Source organism: Cornus florida, unplaced genomic scaffold (genome assembly GCF_030987335.1).
Source record: "Cornus florida cultivar Cherokee Brave unplaced genomic scaffold, ASM3098733v1 CherokeeBrave_3.0.0_Hap2_Chr11, whole genome shotgun sequence".
NCBI classification, from domain to species: domain Eukaryota; kingdom Viridiplantae; phylum Streptophyta; class Magnoliopsida; order Cornales; family Cornaceae; genus Cornus; species Cornus florida.
In genome coordinates, this window is record NW_026775581.1 from 123,412,717 (window position 1) to 123,431,922 (window position 19,206).

Sequence of the window (19,206 nt, forward strand, 5' to 3'; positions counted from 1 at the left end):
GAGATTATGTCGAAGGCCTACTTTGACGGCTTCGAAGATTTTCGGAATCGTACTGCTTTTGAATTTGCAAACCAAGACTTCTCTGTCATTCAACTAGATGAAGCGAGTGATTTCAAATAGGATAGATGTGTAGCCATTCATTTATTTGCTCCCATGTTTCTCTTTGTGCTTGAAACTTCTCTTTCTTTACAATCAGTTTCCATTTATATTTGTAGGGTTGATAAGTAGGAAGGACAGTTATGTTTTGCCATTGCGACTGCCGCATTATGTTATTTTATTGACATCTTTGGTCGACTCATCCCTTTGATAAGGAAAGTAGATTAAGACGAGTTTTACTCAGCTCGTCTATGTAATGAGGTAAGTAGATGTATACGAGCTTCACTCAGCTCCCCCTTTAACAAGGGAAGTAGATTACTATGAGCTTCACTCAGCTCACCCTTTAACAAGGGAAGTAGATTGTTATGAGGTTAACCCAGCTCACCCTTTAACAAGGGAAGTAGATTGCTATGAGCTTCACCCAGCTCACCCTTTAACAAGGGAAGTAGATTGCTATGAGCTTCACCCAGCTCACCCTTTAATAAGGGAAGTAGATTGCTATGAGCTTCACTTAGCTCACCCTTTAACAAGGGAAGTAGATTATTATGAGCTTCACCCAGCTCACCCATTTAACATGAATATCTTAACATATCAAAATGATAATGAATTATTTGAAATAACTGATCCAAGTAGGGAATACTTTATTAAAGCCAAAGTTGATAACAAGGCTATTGAAGACATTCATTCGTAGAGAATGAAGTAATTATTGCAACTAGAAGTATTAGCAAAAATAAATAATAAATTGAGACTAAACTGAAATTGTTTACTGATAATATTTCGTTAGATGCTCAACATTCCATGGGTGAGGCAGTGGCTTTCCCTTTAAGTCCTCCAACCAGTATGTTCCTGGTCGCTGACATCGCGTAACTTTGTAAGGCCCTTCCCATTTGGGACCTAGTTTCCCTATGGTTGAATCTTTAGTTGCCTGAGTAACTTTGCGGAGTACTAAATCTCCTACTGAGAACCTCCTAGGCTTGACCCGAGCATTGTAATACTTGGAAACCTTCTGTTAATAGGTAGCCATCCTAATCTGGGCTCGGTATCTCCTTTCTTCGATTAGGTCCAAGCTTACTTCCAACTCCCTTTCATTCTGCTTGGGCTCGTAGTGCTCCGTCCTAAAGCTTGTTAGGCCAATCTCTACAGGTACTACTGCCTCACTTCCAAACGCTAAAAGAAAAGGGGTTTCCCCTGTGGGAGTCCTTGCAGTAGTATGGTAAGCCCACAGTATACTCGGCAGCTGCTCAGGCCACAGTCCCTTTGCAGCATCAAGTCGAGTCTTGATCATCTGAAGGATTGTTCTGTTAGTGACTTCGGCCTGTCCATTCGCCTGGGGATGTCCTGGCAATGAGAAATGAATTTGAATCCCGAGCTCAGAACAAAAATTTTTTAAGTCAGAGTTATCGAACTGTTTTGCATTGTCTGTGACAATCACTCTAGGAATCCCAAATCTGCAAACTATTGATTTCCATACGAACTTCCTTATATTGTTCTCTGTGATCTTGGCCAGAGGCTTAGCTTCTACCCATTTAGTGAAGTAATCAACTATAACAATGGCATACTTAGTCTGCCCTTTGCCTTTGACGAGAGGGCCAATCAAGTCCATTCCCCATTGAGCAAATGGCCATGGTCCTGACATAGGAGTCATCTCCTCTGACGGTTGTCTCGGGATGTTGGCAAATCGTTGACACTTGTCGCACTTTTTAACGAAGTCAAGTGCATCTTTCTGCATGGTGGGCCAATAGTATCCTTGTCGAATGGCCTTGTTTGCAAGTGACCTACCCCCAACATGGTTTCCACAAACTCCTAGGTGGATCTCCCTCAAAATGTAGTCAGCTTCCTCGCTAGAAACGCATCGTAAATACGGCATGGAGAAGCTTCTCTTGTAGAGGACCCCTTTGATAAGCGTATACCTAGCTGCTCGCATCTTGACCTTTCGAGCTTCTGCTCGGTCTGTTGGTAGCACCCCATCCTTGATATATCTGATGATAGGATCTGCCTATTCCACACTCAATATCGCTTGTTGACTGTTGCACTTCAATTTGTCTCTTCTGAGATATAGATGGTTCATCCAAATATTCCAGTGGTATATTCTTATTGATCTCAGGTTCTAATACATTAGCTAGCCGGGCTAAAGCGTCTGCTTTCCCATTCTCTTCTCGTGGTATTTGATGAATTGAGAATTTTTGGAAGTGATTCTTTAATTCCTTCACCTTTTGTAGATAACTCTTCATCTTTTCGTCTCGTGCCTCATATTCCGCTTGAACTTGTCCAGCGACCAGCTGGGAGTCGGTATGCACCTTTAATTGCTCAACCCCTAGGGCATTTGCCACTTTTAATCCTACTATCAAGGCTTCGTACTCTGCTTCGTTGTTGGTTGCTTTGAAACCAAACCGAAGTGCGTACTGTATATTTTCTCCCTCTGAGGAGACAAGAACAAGCCCGGCTCTGCTAGCCTGAGCAGTAGATGACCCATCCACGAACAAGTCCCAGACTACTTCTGGGCCCATCTGCTCAATTAAACTTGGTTCTGTCAAAAATTGGGGTTGTTTCTCCTCTTCTGGAGGGGTAAACTCAGCTAAGAAATCAGCTAACACCTGAGCCTTTACTGCTGTTCTTGGCTTATACTGAATGTCGAACTCCCCTAACTCTACTGACCACTTCATCAGTCGACCAGAGCTTTCTGGCTTATGTAGGACCTGTCGAAGGGGTTGATCTGTTAGGACCACTATCGTATGCACTTGAAAGTATGGTCTCAGTTTCCTGGCGGACACAATTAAAGCAAAGGCCAACTGTTCCATCCTTGGATATCTTTCCTCCGTACCCCTAAGTGCTTTGCTCACGAAGTATACTGGCCTTTGGACCCCTTGTTCTTCTCGTATCAGAGCTGAACTGACAGCTGTCGTGGAGACTGCAAGGTATATGTATAGTTCCTCTCCCGGTATGGTTCGAGACAGTAGTGGGGGAGAACTAAGGTATTGCTTTAGTTCTTTGAATGCCTGCTCACATTCTGGGGTCCATTCAAAAGCCTTCCTTAGCACACGAAAGAAAGGTAGACACCTGTCAGTTGACCGAGAGATTAGCCTACTCAAGGCAGCAATCTTCCCTGTTAGTCGTTGTGGATCCTTGGTTGATCTTGGCGATCTCATGTCAATGACTGCTCGGATCTTCTCTGGATTGGCCTCAATTCCTCTTCTGCTTACCATATATCCCAAGAACTTTCCTGAGGAAACCCCAAAGGCATACTTGCTGGGGTTGAGTTTCATTTTATGACTCCTAAGTACCTCGAAGGTCTCCTGCAGGTCAGTCAAATGGTCTTCAGCTTTTAAGCTTTTCACCAACATGTCATCAACATATACCTCCATGTTTCTACCAATTTGATGCTTAAACATTGCATTCACTAGCCTCTGGTATGTTGCACCAGCGTTCTTGAGCCCAAACGGCATTACTTTGTAACAGTACAAACCTCTATCAGTGATGAAGGCCGTTTTTTCTCTATCTGAGGTGTACATAGATATCTGGTTGTATCCAGAATATGCATCCATGAAACTTAATAGTTCGTGTCCAGCCGTTCCCTCAATGAGCATATCGATTCTTGGGAGAGGAAAGCTGTCCTTCGGGCAAGCTTTGTTAAGGTCGGTGAAATCCACACATAGCCTCCATTTTCTATTTGCCTTCTTCACTAGGACCACATTTGCCAGCCAGTCGGGGTAGTACACCTCTTGAATAAAGTCGGCTTTTAAGAGCTTTTCCACCTCTTCTGATATAGCCTGATTCCTTTCTGGAGCAAAAGTCGTCCTCTTTTGTCTGACAGGTTTGAAGTCAGGATTTACATTTAGACGGTGCTCCATGATAGTGGGGTCTATACCCGGCATGTCTTCATGTACCCATGCAAATACGTCTTGATTCTTCCTGAGGAATTGAGTAAGTTCATCTTTGATACCTGAGGGGAGTAAAGACCCTATACTCACTTTTTTCTTGGGCTCACCAAGGATGACCTCTTCTAGCTCCTCTGTAGGTTCCGCTCTATGAAAGTCTGGTCTATCTTTCCCTTCCAGCCCTTCAATCATAAATGCCTCTTGCGATTTTATTTTTCTGAGAGAAGCGACATAACATTCGCGAGCCATTGTTTGGTCCCCTCTTATCTCTCCCATACCATATTCAGTTGGGAAACGCATCAGGAGATGGTAAGTGGACGTGATTGCTTTCATAGCATTCAATGTCGTTCTCCCCAGGATAATATCATATGATGATGGGCAGTCCACCACTACAAAGTCCACCATTACAGTGACCTGCTTTGGATTGGCTCCTACAGTAACTGGAAGGGTAACTGCCCCCAGTGGATATACTTTGTCGCCTAAAAATCCCACCAGTGGTGACTTCATGGGTCGGAGCTTCTCTCAGCCAATTTTTAATTTCTCGTACGCCCTAAGAAATAGTATGTCAGCCGAGCTACCACTGTCTATTAGTATTCGTCGAACAGTGAAATTAGCAACGACCATGGAAACTACCAGAGGGTCATCATGGGGCTGGTGAATTCCCTTGTCATCTTCTTCAGAAAAGGCTATGACCGGCTCCTCAACTCAAGGTAATTTAGTTGGAGGACTTGTCATTCCAACTTCATTCACCTCTGAAAAACTCCGAATTCTCCTAGCATGAGCCTTCCGAGCTGAACTCGTCTCACCACCACCAGCGAAGCCACTCGATATAACTTTGATCTCACCCATTGGTTGGTGTTGAGGAGGGCGATCATCTCGGCCCTCCTGGGCTGGGTTGGAGCCTCATTTTCCATTTCTAGTTGTGAATTTGCGTAAATGACCTTTACGAACAAGGTTCTCAATCTGGTTTTTGAGGTCGAAACAATCCTCTGTGTTATGTCCATGGTCCCGGTGAAACCTACAGTATTTATCTCGAGACCTCTTTGTTGGATCAGCTTTTAGCTTTGGTGGCCATTTCAATGATGCGTCATCTTGAATCTGTAGAAAGACTTGCTCTACAGATGTATTTAGGGGGGTATAGTTATTATACCTGCTTGGGCTCGCTAGGCGGCGAAACAATCTGTCAGCTTGGTTGTTTGAGAATTTCTTGTACTTCAATTCCCTTTCCTCCCTAGAGCTAGGTGCTGGCCTCTTCTTATCCGACATCTTATCTTCACCATCTTTGTTTTTTCGTGCATTCATAGCATCGTCAGCGTTCATGTGCTTCCACGCTCTAACCATCAACTCTGTCATGCTTGTAGGGGCTTCCTTTAATAAGGAAAATAGGAACTTAGAAGTCTGTAGTCCTCCCATAAAGGCTGTGAGGGCAACCTTGTCGTCCACCTCTTCAACTTGCAGCATTTCAGTATTAAAACGACTTATGTAATCACGAAGGGACTCTCCCTTCTGCTGCTTCACATTAAGTAAATGTATTGCTGGTCTCCTGTGCTTCTGCCCAGCGATGAAGTGTCCTATGAATTGTTTGCTCAACTCTTCAAAGTTTTCAATGGAGCCTGGCTTTAATTTATTGAACCAGAGACGAGCCCAACCCTTGAGTGTGGTAGGGAAAGCCCTGCACATAATCTCGTCCAGTACGGCTTGCAAATACATAAGAGCTTTGTAAGTCTCCAAATGGTCGAGAGGGTCCCGCGTCCCATCAAAGCTCTTAAGAGTTGGCATCTTGAATTTGCTAGGTAGAGGACAACTCATAACAGCTGGGCTAAAAGCTAGGTTAGTCTTTTGTACCATATCGTTCACTGCAGCCTGGCCCTTCCCTTTCATCGCTTGCATGACATCGTCAACCTTGGCTTTCAGATCCTGCAACTCTATATCGAACTGAGTGGCGTCCTCAGTCTTGTCTCCAACATAACTAGAAGTATCTCCACGGAGCCTGGTGGTATTCCGTTCAAGGGACTGATGGTGATGGCTCCTCTGTTGACCCCCTATTTGACTAAGCTCAACATCGTTGTTAACCCTACGGGAGTCATTGTTGGGTACTTCACTGTTTCTCTCCTCGTTGGGGGCGGCTAAGCGTTGCAGAATCATCGCATTTTGTTGGACTAACTGGTTCACCAGTTGTTCCAACGCTGCGACGCGTTCCTGATCATTTGGGACGACTGGGGGTTGCCCCGTTGAAGTCCCTGCATCAGAAGCCTGCAACCCTTCGCCCTCGCCAGCAGCCAGACCAGATTGCAATAGAACCATGCTTTGTTTAGAGAACAAAAATAAGTTCCCACAGACGGCGCCAACTGTTGAAGATGGATTCTGCGCAACCCGGATCTGATCTGACTTCCTGAATAAAGAGAAGAAAAAGTGATCCTACAAACACCGGTGTGTTACCGGTGGAGTAGGCTCCGATGAACAAGTCAGTGTGAATGATAATCTCTCTGGATAAATCAAGATATTGAGTTAGGGTTTTTTGCCTACCTCCAAACGTCGATTAGCCCTCCCTATTTATAGGACTTGGGTCAGGATGTTACGTAGCGTCCACGTCGTCCTTAATCCTTATCATAATCTGTTGGCCTAATCCTTATCGTATTTTGCAATTCTTATCGTAATCTGTAACCCTTATCTTAGTTGTAGTCCTTATCTTAGTCTGTAGAGCCTATCTCAATTTTATGAGATAGCGCGTTACTTTAACGATCTTCCCCTATCCACGGGTAATTAAATTATAATCATCAGTACTTAAAAAAAAATTCCTAAATGCCTAAACCTGAAAACCATACATATGTCCTCACACAGTCGTCACTTACTAATGCGTAATTCTTATCATCACAAGTGTATCTACATGCGGACGCTATCAATCTTCAATTTCACTTCTGTTCTTGAGTCTTAAAAATCAAACCCAAAATTTATAACTTAACCGGACTTATTTTGATAACGAAATTTACCAAATTACAAATTTATATCTCACATCTCTCTCCTCTCAAATTGTTCAAATTAATTATGAACACATCAATTGATAATAATACCATCTTTTATCATTTTCCTTTTAACCCTTAAACCTGTTTTGATCAGCCTTTGCAGCCAATTATGCAGTTTAATGTTTTACCATATGCTTTCTAGTAGTGGTGGTGCATTATGAGGTTCCGGCCCAATCCACTGCAGATCAATGGCGACATTTTACTGATTCATGAATATGGTGGCAGAAATGTTTAAGGTCAACCCATATCCTGTCTGCTGTCTAAGCTATATACGGAGTATTTTTTTTAGTTGAACGGGTAAGCAAACGTATAAAAGAAGCAAAATAAGCATTTATAAGAGGTCCTACGAGGATAAAATAAGCCAAAGGCGGTACAAGCTACATCTGTTGCTTCACACACTTAACACACTACAAGTGTGTGTTTGTGTGTGTAATTATGCTCTATTAATTGATAAAATAAGAATGAACAATTATAATTCCACCATATTTTTAGATATTCGTACATACAACACATAACAGGACTGAAAATGGAATAGATTTTTTAACTTTTTTCTTTTCTTTTTTTTAAATGCTATCTAATGCCCAGCAGAAGTCACTGACCATCATTACAATACAATCACCATATGACAAAGAAACATAAGTACTAAATTGTGCTTCTAATGTACGTTTGCTTCATCCCCGAGAAGCAGTGGAGCTAAGAGTACATGATCTAATACTTACCCAAAATACATAAAATATGAGAAAAGAAAAGAAAAAAAAAAAAAAAAAAATTTGCCTCTTTTCTGGCAACATCCATGAGAGGCATAGGATGATCGAAAACTATAACAAACTCTAACCGGGAAGGATAATGCATCCAAGGGAAAAATCTCTCGGACTAGCCTTCTCGGTTAGAGTGTTGAGCTCGAGAACCAGTAATATCCAAGAGAAAATAGTAGTAGAAACAGTAAACATTAATATCACGTTGAATAGTAGAAGATTTATGGAACTGTGCTTTGCTCCAAAATGGACATTGTTCCAGGACTCAGAAGTGGGAAGTAACACCATGCATGAGACAAGGGCGACAAGTTGAATCCGAGAGGACTCAGTAAACCCAGTGAATTATTATCCCATAAAGTACTCCGTGGCTGGGGCTTGGTGTCCAGAGTCTCCAGACTTTCAGTCATCAATTCACGAAATGTGGCCGACAAAGGTGTTTGATTGGAAAATGAATTATTATCAGCCACAGCAATATCTGACACTAATGTGTTCGTTGTTGTAGAATTAAGGCTGAGTGGTGGAGGTGCCAGATTTTGAAGACGCCGGGATTGGAACTCGGGTGCACCGGTGAGCTCCTGCACCACTTCCCTGAAGTTAACGGGCTCAACCTTGTAGACTCTAGGTGGTGTTGGCGGGAGTGGCGCAATGGGTTTCTTAGACATCTTGGCGGGTTGCTTCCGAACCGAGTGGAGTGAGGATTGAAAAGAAGATGGTGGCTTGAATTTCTTTTCTTGTTTATGTAAGTAGGTGGATGATGATGAAGAAGAAGAAGTATATGAATATGGTTCCATGGTAGTAGTATATAAATTTCAAGTCTTTTTTCTTTTTTCTTTTTTTTTTTGTGAAGTGTAGGGTTGAATATGTGTGTTTAGTGATGCATATATATATAGATTGTTAGATGTAGAGAGAGAGTGGATGGTCGAAGTGGGCAACGACCAAGAGAGAGAGAGGGAGGGCAGTAGCAGAAATTCAAGTATTGATTTTGTCGCGAGCGTCGGCTATAGCTTTGCTGACGCTGGAAGTTTTGACCATATTTTTAGGGTTTAAACAATTCAGTACTCCATTATTGTCTCTAAAACAATTACTCACTTTCGTTGATTTTTTTCCTTCCATTAGTTGCTAGTTGCTAAAGAGGTACATATATATATTTATAGTATATACATATAGAGAGAGAGAGTCGCCATGACAGTGGCAATCAAAATGGACGAGGCTCAACTGGGCGGGGGGGAGACTAGCCGCCACCTAATGGGCGGTGTCCAATTTAGTCCATATGACGTACACGTGCATGGGACCCAGAAAATTGTATATTTGAGAAATGAATAGAGTACAATCCTAATCTGTGACAATGATAGTACGTTACAGGTTGCACCATATTTGGTCAGCATCTTAATTTTTTTGTTATAAGCTTGTATTATTGGTGTTATATTATGGTTACTGAATCAGTTTCAAACTACTTGCTGGACGCCATTGTCTTCTTCCTGCTTAGGCTGTATGCATTAATTCTTCATACAAGTGTCCCGACTTTAATATGCCTAGCCAATCAACATTCTTTTTTTTTTATGAAAGAAAATATTAATTCATTGTCAATATCTGGAATAGTACTCAATAATTTCTCATGTGAAAGAAAGATTATGAGAGAGTTTGAGCGAGGGGAGGAAATAGAGAAGACACTTTTTCACACTTAGGAGGTTGTAGAATTTTGAGGAGAAGAAAAAATAAATATAGGCAGGAAACTTAGGGTGCGTTCGACTATATGGACTTGGAGCATTGAAATTGTAATTTGTAGAATTTGAGAAAAACAATTAAGAAAATTGAACCAAATTTTTTTTCAATTCCAATTTCAATACTCTAATTCTGTGCAACCAAACGCACACTTATGTTGTGTTTAATGAGTAGGAATGGAAAGAAAATGGAAATGGAATGTAATGATCATTCTCATTCTATTATTTGATTGTAAATATGAAATGTGTAGAAATGGAACGATAATAACCATTCTAGTGTTTGATTGGACCAATTTAAAATTTAGAATGGAATAAATTTCAAATTAAATTCTCCGAAATATCCCTCATAATAACAAATAAATTAAATTAACAAGATGACATTTTCTAATAGTAATTTTTAAAAAATAAATTGTGGTAGTGGTGGATGGTGGTGACGATGGTTGTGGAGGAGGACAGCAATTTTGGTGTAGGTAGTGGTATTGGTAGAAGGCGATGGCAGTAATGTGGTAGTGGAAGGCGATGGCAGTAATGTGGTGGTGGTGGTGGTGGAAGCAAATGGAAGTGACTGTGGTGGTAGTGGTGGAAGGCAGTGGAGGTGGCAGTAGTGGAAGGCGGCAGCAGTGGTGGTGGTGAAAGGTGGTGAAGGAAGGCGGTGGTGGCAGTGGCGATGGAAAGTGATGACTATATATGGTGAAAGGTGGTGGCGATGGTGGAAAGCGATATCGATGGTAGTGGAAAGTGGTGGCGGTGGTGAAATGCAATAACGGTGGTAGTGGTGGAAGGTGGGGGTGGTGAAAGGCGGCGGCGGTGGTAGTGGTGGAAAGCGGTGGGCGATAGTGAAAATCGATGGTTGTGGTGGTGGTGGAAGGGTGGTAATGGTGGTGACGGTGAAAGGCAGAGGTGGTTGGGGTAGAAGGTAATGGTGGTTTTAGACTTGGAACATGAGGGTTTTTTGGGAAGTTTATTTGTACAAAAATAAATAAATAAAAATACTTGGGAATGGAATGGTCATTCCATAGGTTTAGTTGTAGAATGGGTTTTCATTCTAATGAATGGATTTTCATTCCAATGGAATGGCCATTCCCACTTTAAATTGCATACCAAACAAAGGAATAGTTAGAATGGGCATTCCATTCCATTCATGCACACCAAACGCAACATTAGAGTTTTTATAAATCATATATACAAAGTACAAACTGAATATCTATATACATAAAGGCCCCATTAATCAAGCCGCCCCTCTGGGACGAACCCAAAAAATTATGTAAAATAGGCGATTTTTAACAACAAAATAAATAAATCAAACCAATTAAGTAAGGGCAATAGTGTGATTTTTCTGTAATTTCAATAGGGACGGTGTTAAAATTTTATAAATATGGAATCCAAAAAAAGAAAATTTTATTTATTTTTAATTTTGTGCATGATAAGTGAAATTATTGTCAATTTAATTTTTAATTGATATTCAAATTTCATTATCAAACGCAATTAATTAATTAGACAAACGCTTAATTAGTTTAGAATTAAATGTTGAAAAATTATCAAATAACAATTAAATTTTTTATGTCAGCTCTTACTCTAGTTTAAGTTTTCTCGTCCCATCCCGATTTAAATCCCTCTTCTTTTTTTCCCTAATATTTCACTCAAAATTTTAAAACTTGTGTTTAAGAATATAAACCAAATAAAAATTTTCAAAATTTACATAATTATACCCGTAAAAACTAATGCGTTTAGTGTGCAGAAATTAAATGGTATGTAAGTGGGAATGGAAAGGAATGGCCATTCTCATTTTATTGTTTAGTTGTAAATATGAAATGTGTAGGAATGAAATAATAATAATCATTCTGGTATTTGCTTGGACTAATTTAAAATTTAGAATGGAATAAATTTTAAATTGATCGAGTTCTCCAAAACATCCCTCTTAGTAACAAATAAATTAAATTAACAAAATGATATTTTCTATAATTTTTAAAAAATAAATGGTGGTAGTGGCGGTGACAATGGTGGTGGAGGTGGAAAACAGTGGTGGTGTTGGAAGGCGGTAGTGGTGAAAATGGTGGAAGGTGGTAGTGGCGGTGACAATGGTGGTGGAGGTGGAAAACAGTGGTGGTGTTGGAAGGCGGCAGTGGTGAAAATGGTGGAAGGTGGTAGCGGCGGTGGTGATGGAAGGAGGTAGTGGTGTTAATAGCGACGGTTGAAGGCGGTGGCGGTGAAGGAAGTGGCGGTGGAAGGCGGTGGTGGTGATAGAAGGTGGTAAGGTGGTAGCAGTGGAAGGTGGTAGCAATGGTGAAAAACGATGGTGGAAGGTAGTGGCAGTGGAGAAAGGCGGTGCCGGTGTCGAAAGATAGTAGTGGTGAAAGATGGTGGCTATAGTGAAAGACGATGGCGGTAGTAGTGATGGTGATGATGAAAGACGATAGCGGTGGCGATGGTGGTGGTTGCAGCAAATGAAGGCGATGTCAGTGGTGAAAAGTGGTACCGTGGCGGCAGTGGTGAAAGTCAGCGGTGGTGGTGGCGGTGGAAGGAAGTGGTAGTGGTGGAAGTTGGTGGTGGTGGTGGTGGTGAAAAGCAGAGGTGGTTGTAGTAGAAGGTAATGGTGATTTTTGGACTTGGAATATGATGATTTTTTTAGGAAGTTGATTTTTAAAAAAATAAAATTTACTTGGGAATGGAATGACCATTCCATAAGTTTAGTTGTGGAATGAATTTTCATTCAAATAAAATGGTCATTCCCACTTTAAATTGCACACCAAACAAAAGAATGGTTAGAATGGGTATTCCATTCCTGCACACCAAACGCATCAACATCCTTCCAATAATTAGGGTAGTTTTGTATATAACATAAGATATATAGATAAATATGTACTAGTATTTGTACATTATAAACGAGGTATGTAGCTTGGGCTCGATGACATTCACCCATACCACCCATGACCGTTAAACGAGCCTCTAAAACAATCTTAAATAGGCAGGTAAGACGGGCTATTTGTGATACCCCCGAATTTTCACGTGTAGGTTGGTCAGGCCCACACCAGAAAGCACGGGGATATCAAAAACAAATTGGCAATAAACGAACACAAAATGCAAAATGATAAATAAGAATTGATAAAAATGATGAAATGAAAACTAAAATGATAATCTAATATTTAAAAACGAGAATAAATTTTTATTAACTAATTATTCTGATACAATTAATCCTCCAGTAATACAACTTGGGAATCCATACTGTGTAGATCCCTAGAAAGCCAAAATATAACTAAAACTCCTATGTAAAAATCAGAAGAGTAAATAGACAGTCTCTGCTCAATATAAACAATCTCTAAGTCTAGAACTGACAAACACCTGTAAAATAATGGATGGTCAGGCTCATAAACAAGTTCTAATCTATTACATCCCAAACAGAAACCCAATACACGTATAAATCATAGTTAAATCAATAATAACTAAATAGCCCATATATATATAGATACACATTATAGGACGTTCACTGAATTATAGGTTTGCCTCAACCTGAATAGTAGGTAACATGCAAATCACACATAAAGTGGGCATGAGTACCTAGATCTACCAGGGCACATATTTATCAATTGTATCCAGTTATTCATCCTAAGCAATATACGCACCCTAACTATGATCCTAATACTCAAACTCATATTATGACATATATTTATACATATATAATGTCTATCCTATTCAATAAAAAGAAACTATCCAACCATATTATTTCAACGGCATGTCACCCAATTGATTCTGTGGCTTGACATGAAATAGGTAGGACTTAACTTCTTTTAATTAATCCATCCATAATATGCCCCTATATCCTAGCAATGGTTCATAAATCCATAAAAATCCATAATTGATGTAATACAAATAGTTATACATCCAAAACAGTCCAAAATAAAGTATGATCAAAATCATTTATATACATGATTATATTATTCTAACAACACATGATTAAAATCATATACACATCCTTACAATTGCTAGATTAATTTAAACAATTAAATTCTCCATTAACAACATGTAAATTCATTTAAATTCCATATTATTCAATCTCTTAGCATATTAATATTTATCATGCATTACAAATACTCCATGAACCTATTTTAACAATTTTTAACATATTTAAAATAGATCTAAACCGCAATTAAACAACCAACAGTTTAATATCTCAAAAATCCTAAACATCCATTCCCAATCCAAGTCGGTTGACCAAAACCCCTATCCGGTCTGCCAATTTGGACATATCGGTTAACCAAAACCCTACTACCAGTCAGCCGATAGCCCTTCTTCGGTTCACCGAAACCCCTATACTGGTAGGTCAAATCTCCGCGGTTGTTCCTCTTCTTCTTCTCCGTTCCAAACGAGCAACACCCTTTAAACCTCCACTATTGGAGATCCACAGCTTTACATCAACGTCCCAGAATGTCCCAATAGTAATTATACATCATATAAACATATTTTTAACATCATAGAACACAGTTCATGCATCAATTCATCAAAACATGAAAAATCTATACAAAAATTACACAAACCCATTAACACACAATCATGCTTTATAAATCTGATTTTTAACATGTATTTGGGTTGATTAATTCAATTTAATAATCATGGAATTAATCTAGATATGTATAGAACACGAATCAAATGAGAAGAGTTAGAAAAGAACTTGCCTTATGATTTTCAGATTGAAAACATAAGTCTTCTTCTTCCTTGTTTTAACCTTCTTCTTTGCCAAAACCTTCATTTTTCTCTCTCTAATATTCTGTACATGAATATAGTTTTCTAACCATTTTACAAACCCCCAATACACATATATATAGATAACTATAAAATCCTATTCCCAATCCAACTTATAAAATATAAAATCATATTCCCAATCCAAATTACCTTAATTAAAATGAAGAAAAAGAAAAATAAGAAAATATAAATATACCAAGTCTATTACATATATATATAATATATTTTATTATAATATATATATAATTCTAACTATCCATAAAAATACTAATAATATTATTATTATTAATACTACAAATAATAATAGCAATAATAATAATAAAACTATCATTATACATATATATTCCCATAAATATATAAATACAACTATTCATGGGTAAATATCCATACACATTAAACCTCCTATTCAAGTAGTTCATGGGACCCAAATGGTTGGTCCATTGCTACTATCCATATCCATCCTTTAAAATAAAATACAAATAAACATTTAAATACAAATAAACACAGCAATTAACACATTTACATATCATCAGGTAGCATTTAAACAAACAATATTCATACAACAATTAATTGAAATACACCATTTAAGCACACATTTTAAATTAAACAATTAATTCAATTAAACAAATAATCAACTAAAAATGTAATTAAAACAATTAAATAAATTTTGAAATTACCCTTTTAAAATTAGGGGTATTACACTATTTTGCCATCCTAGTGTGAGATACTTGTATAAGAATTCGTCTGCGCACCATTTGATTTTGGAAGGACTAATTGGGTGAGTTCACTTCAGGGAATGACCATTTCAGTTGAATTTGTTACATTCATTAAAACTTTTGAAGGACAGAAGGATTGTGGACTCTTTTAGAAATAACTAATGGCCTAAAAACTAAAATCAGAACTTGGTATAAATAAAGCATGTTAGATATAGTTCCTCTACGGGGATAAGAAACTTTATAGCCAGGTTAGAATAGGTGTATATTTTATATAGGGAGATGTTAGAAACTGGCTACAGATCATGTGTATACAAGTAATACAATCGATTACTGAAGGAAACACATTCCCTTCCTCAATTATTTATACTAATATATCTTCATTAATGCAGTAGACTTAATAAACAAACTTTTGGGAAGGTTAAAAATGTAAATTGTATATTTGTTAGTTATAATCCTTTTTTTTTCTCTCTCGTCTTCCCTCAATTTTGGACAATTACCCTCCTTGTTTCCTTCCTATCTTATACTACCTCAGTCCCATATTAATTGTCCACTTCTTTGACTCACAATTTTTGTGAGTCAAAATTACCGAATTAGACATCTAATATGGGATATAGATAATATATAAAAATAATATGACTAAAATTAACTTCAAATGACTTAAAAATAAAAAGTAGTTGTGAATCAAAGTTTTCACAATGGACAACTAATATGAGACGGAGGTAATATAAAACTTTCTCTTTAGCTTTGCAAGATTTACTGTAAAATATTTTTAATCCCTGACCTCCCCTTTGGGGGCCAAGTTTGTACCTAGAAGCTGCGTTATTGCCCATTTGATTACTATATATATTTGTGTCTTCTCTTTTATGTTATTATTTCTTTAGAAAAAAGAAATAAAATGTAGAAATGCTAAGGTAGCAATTATCCATTCACATTAGTTGTAAAACCTAGGGGTGCACACGGTCCGGTTTTAAGGATTTTTGGAACCAAACCACTCCCTACGGTTCCAAAAAATTTGAAACCGAACCAAACCATTTATGAAATAGAACCAGCCCAAACTGTGAAAAAATAGGTTGGTTCTGTTCGGTTCCACGGCTCTAGTTGAATTTCTTTCCCTTGAATTGTATATACAACAAAAATAACAATAAAAGCATTCACATTCCCGAATGCAAGACTAAAATAGAAAAAGAAAAAAAGAGGGGAAAATGGGTGAAATAGACTCAAAAGCTAAACCCTAAAAATTAAAATAAGGTTGAATCTTGCTGAAACTGAAAAAGATGACAAATTCGTGGTTGAAAACTAAGAAACTTGATTCGTTGTCGTTGTTGGTTGTGCTTGAGGCGCAAATACGTTGTGAGACTCAGAAATCTGTGAATTGAAAGTAAAAGAGAAGGGGAGAGAGTATGAGAAAGGATGTCACCGATGGCAGCGATAAAAGATCGACTGTAATGACCAAATTTCGAAGATTGCATGAGAGAGATTGATCAATAGCTGGATACCGCGACGATGACAACTAAGACATGAATAAGGCAAAGTGAGGAAAAAAAAACACAAGAAAAAGATAGTGGAGGAATGTTGGAATATACACAAAAATCAAAACATTGGGATCAAGAAAAGTAAATAAAAAAAAATCAGATAGTGATGAATGTTGGCTCATGATACTATATATATATATAAACATATTATAACGGTTCGGTCTGGGCCGGTACGGTTTTGTAGGACCTTAATCCGAGGTTGAACCAAAAATTCACGGTTCTATTATTTTAGAATCGTAACCGGACCGAACCGATATGAAACCGGCCTAGACCTGTAATATTTCTGTTTTTCACCATTTTCCATTTATTGGAATTTTCTGTTTTTGCAAGGACATTTTTGTCTTTTCTCGTTTTGCGTGCCGAACATCGTGGAGTGTGCTAGGTGTGTCCGAGAGTTAGTTGGGGTATTTCTTTGAGTTCAGGACTCTTGGAAATGCAATAGTTACCATTTCAGCATTTTTTTATTTTTCGGGCCGGACGATTCCGGGTGGGACCCGCTATTGGAATTTTTGTGTACGGGAGTTGTGTCACGGATCTATTGCATACCATATATAATTATTTTGTGCATAAGTTAAATTGTGTGGTTGCATTATATTAGTGCATATACAATTTTGTGGTGGCAAATTAAAAATTAAAAAGATATTTTTGTGGTGGTGGGACCCACCACTCCTTTGTTTAGTGGCCAAGAGGCCACATTTTGGCCTCATTTCTTTCTCTCTCCCGTAAGCTCTTTTTCTCCCTCTCATTTTCTTGTTTTTCTTTTTTCTTTTCACATCAAATTTCAATCTTTGATTACTTTCTCATTTTTTGAAATTTTTGGGTGCCTTTTGCAGCAAAACGAAAAACTCGTTGTGATCTACACGTTGATAAGAGCAATTCACCATTTGGTCAACCCTAGGAATTTCGAATTTGAGGGTTCAAATTGGGGGGTTTTGCATTTTTTGAGGTTGTGGTTTCTAATACATAACCTCTTTGATTTTTGTGAACTATTCCTTATAGATTGACATATAGCATGTTTTACTTGAGTAAATTTCTTGTGTAATTGCCTAGTTGATGAGAATGAATTATTTGACTATGTGTTGGTTGATATATATATGCAAAAGCATGCTTAAATGATCATACTCCATGCCTAATTGTCTATATGGTTAGATTTAGTAATGTGAAAGCATGATTAGTAGTAGTTCTACAAATTCCTTGCAAAGTATGTTATATGGTGAATATTTGACTTGTGAAGCATGAATTCCACACTTGACATGTCATTGGAAAAGCATGATGCATTCATGTATGACATTGGGCATGAAAATGGGAAAGTTGTTTTGAAATGGAAAGAAATGGGTTTTTGGGAAAAAGTCTGATAAAAGGGTTTACGAAAACTTGGACGCCTAGTGGTTACCTAGGGTTCGTGGCGTTATTGTGACCTAGAGGGAACTAGGGAGATCACCTTAGCATAGTTGAGTTAACTGGCCCCAAATGATGCTACGGGATTACTATGGATCAAGGACAATAGCCAATCCTTCTCTCGTGTCGCCATGGGGTCACCATGGGACGGGTTGTGTTAATGGTTTGAAAAGTGACGAATAGAATGGATTTTGAAAGTGGAGAGCAACATAGCATGGCATTGCATTCCATGGCACGATATTGTTACTTATGACCTTAAAATTGTATGGTATTTTTCCCCGGCATGGCATGATCCCGTTACCTTTACTTCCATTCATTGTTTGGGTTCACGGGGTCACAAGAGATGTGTCTTAGGCACCACCTACTGAGCAATTTACTCACCCCTATATTATTAACATTTTTCAGGATAAGGAAAAGAAGTGGCGGACGACAATCCAACACCAGTTTAGACGGGTTGACGAACTTGGATTTTTTTGTACTCAATGTATATTTCACCCTTTTAAATTGAAAATTGTATTAGGGGTCATTTTGTATATATCACATGGTTGAAAATGGTCTTGAAACCATTCTCTTGTCTCATTATGATTTCAATATCCATGTAAGGCCTTAAGGCCATATTTTTTATATATAACGGATTTGTTTAATTTTAATGGTGTAACGGACTCATGTATGGCTTTATTTAAATGTATTACTACCTAGTTGTGTTAATTTCATCATCAAATGGAAGATTTGGGCCAGGTTTGGGCTTTGAGTAAGGTCATCAAGGGACCAAAGTAGTGTCTATATGCACAAGATCATAATTTTAAGCTGTTTGGGGCATTTTTAAGGTTCTGGGCATCTTGAACCGATTCAGAGGGGGACCTTTGGTTCAAGGGTGAGCACACTGCCCATCTTAAACTAGTTCAGTGAGTACACTGCCCATCTTAAATAGGTTTAGCCCCACTGAACCGGTTCAAGTCCCCCAGTGCGTTAATTTGACTTCTTTAGTTGATAGCTTGGTACGCTTGACTTCAGGCGGTCATAACTTCTTCGTTTCGAAGGGTCATTCTTAAGTCCATTTTCAATAATTTTGAGTTAGCTTTCCAATGAGAACCTCATCTTCAAATTCCATTCGTGTCGAGATTTATAGTTATTTTAGTGGAACAGTGTCAAAATTTCCCTTAAACCGAGTAAGGATACTTTTGAGAATTCATAACCGATGACTGTAGAACCTCTTCGAACAAGATGAAATGTCTAGAATAATTGTTTTAAACTTCATTTGACTAATTTAAGGTCTTATTATCCTCTCATATTGTAAAATGACCATTTTAACCCTAGTGTGTCCTCGGGTTTGGTTAAGGACCCGGTTAGCGA

The 19,206-nt window shown here is 38.4% G+C and overlaps 2 protein-coding genes across 2 annotated transcripts; both read right to left on the bottom strand.

Annotated features, from left to right (window-relative positions):
• Positions 1-4,874: 4,874 nt before the first annotated feature.
• LOC132282045 (uncharacterized) lies at positions 4,875-6,275 on the bottom strand. The gene has a single exon (XM_059783676.1). It carries the CDS (start codon positions 6,273-6,275, stop codon positions 4,875-4,877), a length of 1,401 nt encoding a protein of 466 aa, XP_059639659.1.
• A 1,113-nt stretch (positions 6,276-7,388) lies between these two features.
• LOC132285763 (VQ motif-containing protein 29-like) lies at positions 7,389-8,615 on the bottom strand. The gene has a single exon (XM_059787974.1). The coding sequence runs from the start codon at positions 8,538-8,540 to the stop codon at positions 7,971-7,973; it is 570 nt and encodes a 189-aa protein (XP_059643957.1). The 5' UTR covers positions 8,541-8,615; the 3' UTR covers positions 7,389-7,970.
• Between the last annotated feature and the right edge of the window lie 10,591 nt (positions 8,616-19,206).

Coding starts and splice junctions, on each gene's coding strand:
- LOC132285763 (XM_059787974.1), bottom strand. CDS start 8,540: ATGGAACCATATTCATATACTTCTTCTTCTTCATCATCATCCACCTAC.
- LOC132282045 (XM_059783676.1), bottom strand. CDS start 6,275: ATGGTTCTATTGCAATCTGGTCTGGCTGCTGGCGAGGGCGAAGGGTTG.